This window comes from Monodelphis domestica, chromosome 1 (genome assembly GCF_027887165.1).
Source record: "Monodelphis domestica isolate mMonDom1 chromosome 1, mMonDom1.pri, whole genome shotgun sequence".
NCBI classification, from domain to species: domain Eukaryota; kingdom Metazoa; phylum Chordata; class Mammalia; order Didelphimorphia; family Didelphidae; genus Monodelphis; species Monodelphis domestica.
Window position 1 is genome coordinate 279,164,740 of NC_077227.1, and position 6,861 is coordinate 279,171,600.

The following is a 6,861-nucleotide window of genomic DNA, read 5'->3' on the forward strand; positions in this document are numbered from 1 at the left end:
AAAGAATTCAAAGCTTTCTGTCAAAGAAAACTAAAACAATAAATAACAAGGTACTGAGTTGTATAGCTAGCCTATATAATCTGCTTTGGCTTTTCCCCAACACCAATGAACACCCAAGTCCCATTCCTAGCATTGTAAGACAACACTAATGTAATATATCGTCTATCAACTTGACTTTAGATTTTCCATAAAGTAATAATTGCTTTCCTTGTTTGTTTTCTTTGACTTATTTTCTAACCCTCCCTCCTGTATTTCTTTTCTATATGTTCATTTTTCTTCAGGCTTATATAGTTTTTCCGTCTTCCCTTTGGTTAGCCTTTCCATCCCCTTCTTTCCTTTCCTCTAAATCATTTCATTTTCTGCATTTTCTCACACTCACACTGCACCTGTACCCTAGCCAAAGATAACAATGAGTAAAATGAACTTTTAACTTCCCATTCTATCAAAGTCAGATTTATTTAATCCTAAAATATGAATCCTCCTCTGATCTCACAAAGAAGACTTCAAAGTATTATCTGCTACTCACTATTAACATATATATATATATATATAGATATAGATATAGATATAGATATAGATATATCTACTCCAACTAACCTATATCTGACGCATACTAGTTATGCCCACCAGGGGAGTCTCTAGCTGGTTCATCTCACATCTTTCAAGTATTTATTTGAGTTACATCTTGACTCTGATGAGAGAAATGAAAGGCTACTTATAATACAACTGGCACTTCACATACTCTGTTCTTATAAGCAGAAAATCAGGAATGGTCCAGTATGATTACCTTTCAAAATCTCTCTCATTCTTACTCTTTTGATTTCCTAGCTTTCTGTTCTTTATTTTCCCTTATTTATTCACAGTGAATGTGATGGGCGAAATTAGAAATAATTGATATTTCTCAACAAGATGGATTAAAATGGAGCAACAACTAGAGATACTAAGAAGAGGGGGAAATTGCCCTTCAAATTCTGGCAGTGTACTCCACTCTTTCTTTCCTTTTCACCTTTTTAAATATTAAAAAAAAAAGTCTCAAAATTCTGAGAAGAAAAGTCTATTTTCTGAAAAATGAAATAAACCTTAAAGGGGGAAATGAATGGGACATTAAAAAAAAATTAAAAACATTTTAAAGTTTTCCTATCTTTTTTATCCCCTTTCTTTTTCTTCATGTCTCTTTCCCTCTCTTCACCTTTGCCTTCATTTTCTCATGTTTTCCCTGACTTTCTTCTCTCATTTTTAATCCCTTTCCAATTTACCCAACTTTTAAATTTCCTTAAGTTCTACCCCTATGAATGGTGAATATGACTCAGAGGATGTGAATATGAACAATGCCTCTCCTTATTACCTGTGTGAACTTGGATAAATCACTTAAGCTTTGAGCCTGAGTTTTCACACCTATAAAGTATGCAGATTGGATTGCAGAGCTCTAAGCTCTTTCCACTCTAGGAAAAGATGCCTCACTGTGTCCATGATCAGTCTTTCAAATGCCTGAAGCTAATTATGTTCCTCCTAAATCTTCCCTTTTCAAGGCTAACTCCTTTAGTTCCTTTAAATAATCTTGGGAGGGTATCTTTCCAGGTCCTTAAGGATCCAACTCCTTTTCCTACTTCTTTTGCCCTGGAGTTGAGAAAGGAATCCATTTCCTCCATTATGGAAGTAGCAAGAGGAAAGTTCTCCCACAAAGGTCAGACACAGAAGAGAGCAGTGGCAATAAGAAAGGATTCATGTCATAGCCATTTGTTTCTAAAGGGCCATTTCTAAGTCAGGAGTTTGTACCCCAGAAACTACATATACTAATTTTTTCATGATGGGAAATTTTTGTACTAAAGGAACTATATGAAAAAAATTAAGATGCTTCTAGGAGAAATACAACAAACATGAACAAATTCTGCCTAAAACTGAATAATTTGTTTTGTGTTTGAAAAGACATAAAAAATTATAAATGTTTTTAAGCTTTCTGAGATCTTTAATTTTATTTTTTTTCCAAAATATTTCTGGTTAGGGCAAATTCTTGAATATCAATAAATGCAGCCAACTTTACTTTTCCCAATATTCTAGCACTGAGGACCTAGCTGTTCCATTTTCCATTTAACTTTCTCTGTTTAAACTTTTCCCAATCTTATGCAACAATCATTTATTAAGGCAAGGAATTTGGATGATTAGCCAATTTATTCATTCATTCATTCACATATATATATCATTATATGTTAAACATGATTCATAGACTAGCCTATCAGTCCTTTAGAAAACAGTACCTTAGCTGCCATTTAGAAGTAGCAAATATTTTGTTCTAATTCATTCTGCTGAATTTAAAAATTTTTAGGTGAAATCATTCCATATGTGGGTGGACAGATGGGTAATATAGAGACTGAACAACTAACTAATGTTGAGATTAGCTGTCAAAATTAGATAGTTTGACAAATATCAATTAGCTAAAGGAAATTCAAATGAATAAGAAGATAATCATCTTGCTATTTGCAAGTGAACACAAATAGTGTCTTTCAAGTTAAAACTCTACTTTATGTTTACAGAGAGCTTCATATAGGCTCACAGGATCCATTTTTTTTTTTTAATAAATCTTTTTAGTTCAGGGAAATTGGTCTACAGGTTCATTTTTGTTCCTTACCACTTCCTTTCCCCTTATGACTCATTCTCTGATCTCAAACACTGGTTTAGAACACAACAAAGGTCAGATCATTTTTATCTGTAGGCAAAACCCATTATAAAATCAAACATGCTTTTAAAAATCCAAATAATCAATAACAACCAAAAAAACTGAACAGGAAACTCCCAAAAGGAAAGGATGCTGGTTCAAGAGGGCAGTGATAAGGCAGGAGGAGGAGAAAAGAGGCACACTTCACCACTTGACTTGAGATAAGGGTAAGCTTGTGAAAAATGATTAAATTAAGGTCCAAGGTATGGGAAGGATAGGTATATTAAAGCAAATAGCAAGTTCTGTACAGGCACATGGCTCCTTAAAAGTGGATTGAAAAGCCAAACAGAAGCTCTAGTGTTCATGATTATATGTGATCCTACCTATTAGGGCAGCAGTTCCCTCCCTTGCCATCAACTCCATCCTATTCCTATCTGTGGAGCTTGTCTTTCCTATTTACCCTGTGTTCCCACCTCTCACCATCCTTCAGTTTCCCTATCCAGTTGGAAAAGACTACATTTCCATCAGCTTTGCTATTGATATTGGCGATACAGCAAAGATCTGTGCTTTAGTAGCTGACTTCATGCAATCAATCATAATTTGCTTCAACATCTGGGTATAGGAAATTTCCAAAATATGAACCTCTATATTGCAGATGACTAGTTTGCACAAATGAACACTTAAGAGCAGAGGAGCAAAGTTATTTGGGGAAGCTAAGTGGCAAAGACTTGCTTGCCACCATCATGGGAAGGGAGTCCAAAGAGACTCCTTTTTTTTTAGAGCTGTGGAGGGAAGATGGGCCTCCACTCAAAACTAGAGAAGGTATTAGGGAAAGTCTTGCTTGTTACTGGGGCTATGGAAGGGGAATGGAGGGAAAAAATGTGTCCTCAGTCTCTTGGTTTAAAATTTCCCCATAGAAACAATGTTCTAAATCAGTGTTAGTGAATCTTTTCCAAGTTAAATTCAAGCTGTCTGTGAGGGCCCTACATTATTGGAGAGAGTTGAGGGAGGAAGTGCATGCTTTGTGCAGCTGGACAGAGGGTAGGGCATGCAAAAAAATGTCCTCTGGTGCCTGGAAGATGGGGAACAGAGCACCTCCACAAATGCCAGCTCTGCACACATGCCACATCTTAGCCTATGCTGTTCTAAATGGTTCTTAGATTCTAATTCAGTATAGTGTGATGGCAATACAAAAAATAAAGATTAAACTATCTGGAAAAAGCTTACTTTCTATAAGAGGAGAGAGCATTTGTACAATTAAGTATATACAAAATATTTACAACATAAATACTAGGAAATTTGGAGAAAGGCACTGGAAGGAGCAGGCCAGGCCAATCAGAAAAGCAAGCATTTGAATTAAGCTTTTGAAGAAAAACATTTGGAAGAGGCAGAGGTGAGGAAAGTATACATTCCAGGCAGGAGGGCATGTGAGGAACATTAATACAAGAGGGGTGCCTCAAGGAGACTCCAGGAAAAGCTGAAGTTTGGTCTAGGCTAAAAGACATTGAAATGTAATGAGGAAAAAAGCCTCCAAATTCAAAATAGACATTCTAAACCCTAAAAAGGGTGGGAACTCTGAATGCCTTGAGTGCTTAAGCCAGCCAGACAAAGAACAGGTCTCCAGCGCTTAGATTGTTTTAATACCGTTGTCCCACACCACCACTTATCATTACTGTTGGAGTAGGCCCCGTGAAAATGATGGGTGAAACTAATTATCCTAAAATAACCATGAAGTATCTTACTGAGAGAAGGGGCAAATGGAGAGGAGAGACCTCTCTTCTTAGCTGGGAGTAAAGAAACTCAGAGCTGAGGCTTAAGAATTTAAAAGAAGTTTCTGTAGAGCGCTGTAGCACGCTGGCTGAAAGAGCATGATCAATAAACATTTACTGAGCACCTGCTACATGCTAGATGCTGTATTAAGCATTGAGGATACAAAGAAGGGGGAAAAAGATAGTCTTTTCCCTAGAAAAGCTCACCATTTATTGAGGGAAGACAACCAAAGAGGGGGATTGGGAAGGGGCATGGAAGGGAGTGTGGTGGATGAGAAGGTAACCCTGGGAGGGGCACGACAAAGTCCATAAGAGGGTACTCAGGTGGGAAAGGAAGAGCCATCTGGCCCAGATGCCATCCCTAAATGGAATACCTGAGAGGAGCTCTCCACCCTCCAACCTCTCCAAGCCAAGGGAGAGAGAAACCAGAGGGGCAGTTCCAGGGTTGATATGATCTTGCAGGAAGATGAAATTCAGAAGAGTGTAAGTCAATGGGAAATGGAGAAAGAACTGGTCTGGGCATCCTCCTTATGTGGAAGATCTAGGTGGAGTTTTCCCATACATGGTAGGTAATAACCCAGCTGCAGAAAGCCCAATATCATCTCATCAATCAATCAATAAACAATAAATGCCTATTCTGTACCAGACTGAGGACACAAAAAGAAGCAAAAAAATCCCTTGACCTTCAGGAGTTTATAATGTAATCTGGGAGATAACATGCAAATATATACAATATGCTATATATAAGATAGTTTACAAATTTAAAAGGCAAAGCACTAGAATTAAGAGGGGTATGGAAGGCTTCTAACAAAGGGATTTTAGTTGGAACTTAAAGGAAACCAAAATGAGCAGAATAGAGGAGGGAGAGAGTTCTAAGCATGAAGGACAGCCGGAGGAAATGCCCAAAGCTTAGAGCTGAGGAATGTCCTGTTCATGGAAGGCCTGGGAGGCCAGTGTAAACTGTATTGAAGAACACAAATTGGAGATAAAGGTGTAAAAAGATGGGAAAGGCAGGAAGGGGCTGAAGAACTTTGGTGTGAAGATTTTCAAATGCCAAATACAGCATTTTATATTTGATTCTGGAGGCAACAGAGAGTCACTGTGTGTGTATGTGTGTGTGACATGATCAAACCTGTGTTTAAGAAAAATGATTTTAATGGCTAAATGGAGATTGGACTGAAGTGGCAAGAGACTTGAGATAGACAGACCCATAAATAGGCTATTGCAATAATCCAAGTGTAAGGCAATTAGGGCCTGCACTAGAGTGATGGCAGTGTCAGATGGCATATTCAAGAGATATTACAAAGGTGAAGTCAACAGGCCTTGGCAACAGTTTGGATGTGGATGGAGGAGAAAGGGATAATAAGAAACAGAAGATGACTCTTAGGTTGTAAGCCTGAGAGACTAGGGAGGATAGTGTTACCTTCTATTTAGTGATAAGAAAAGTGAGAACTGGACTATCCACCCTTGGTATTATAATATTTGAAATTCTCAATAGGTAGTATTTCTTAATTTTATGTTAATTTATTAATCAACCATTCAAGACAATCTAAACTGGCCAGCTGACTCGTGCCAAAGACAACAAGTTGAGCAAACAAGGGAGAGGAAACTCCTCTTGAGCAGGCCAATATGTACCCCTTGTGACCTCACCATTTAGATTTTCCTATGGACATCCCAAGATGTCTCTGATTAGTAGTCATTGAAGAGGTGGACTTAAGAGACCTCAGCTCCTTCTTCATTACTTTATCACGGGAAGAGTAGAATCTTAGTTCATATGAAGAAGGAAACCAACATACCCTTTCCTTCTTGCCATATGGCTGAGTCAGTATTGTCCAACATGGCAGCTAGAACTTGGTGACTTTTCTTATCTAAGAGAGTTCTTATTTACAGATAAATACGGAACAGGTCTCCTACCCTCCCTCTAATAAAAGTCATCCTTGTGAGTCGCCTTGAGGCCTGGAGTAAATTACTTTGGCTTAGAAGCTGACTAACCTTTGAAACTGGAGATTTAAGAAAGCTTTTATATAAAAATTATTTTAATTCAATATTCATTTTCTATAGTGTCTACCTCTCACACAACTCTCATCTGTGTCTCCAAGAAACTATAGTACATGCAGTGGCCATATCCTGGCAAAACCATCTCAGTAGGCAGGCTAAACCATGTTGAGGGTAACCACAGGCTTCAGACTTGTTAGTAAGTTCATAGGGATGTCTACTTTAAGCATGTAATGATGTCCTCCTATAGAAGAGGCAGATGAGAACATATTGTTCAAAAGGCCATGAAGACAGCTGGAACAGGCTCTGTGTTTAGTCAGACACCGAAGACTCCAGTGTCATCTACTTTATTCCAGGCCATCACCAGTCATCTTGACTTTGTTTTCTGCCACTGGACTTTAATGACTGGAAGAGAGAGTAAGGCTGACAACTTTGTCTCACTTA

At 38.0% G+C, this 6,861-nt stretch overlaps 1 protein-coding gene across 3 annotated transcripts in view; it reads left to right on the forward strand.

Annotated features, from left to right (window-relative positions):
- The window catches only part of GARIN2 (golgi associated RAB2 interactor family member 2), a 61,570-nt gene extending 60,532 nt beyond the window's left edge, over nucleotides 1-1,038 (forward strand). For 2 of the 3 annotated variants that reach the window (XM_007473064.3, XM_007473066.3), the window contains exon 7: nucleotides 282-435. In XM_007473064.3, the coding sequence (XP_007473126.2) occupies nucleotides 282-346 (65 nt within the window). In that variant the 3' untranslated portion in view covers nucleotides 347-435. Of the gene's footprint in view, nucleotides 1-281; nucleotides 436-863 lie in introns of those variants that run through there. The other variant, XM_007473065.3, reaches the window with a different exon arrangement.
- Nucleotides 1,039-6,861: the final 5,823 nt, after the last annotated feature.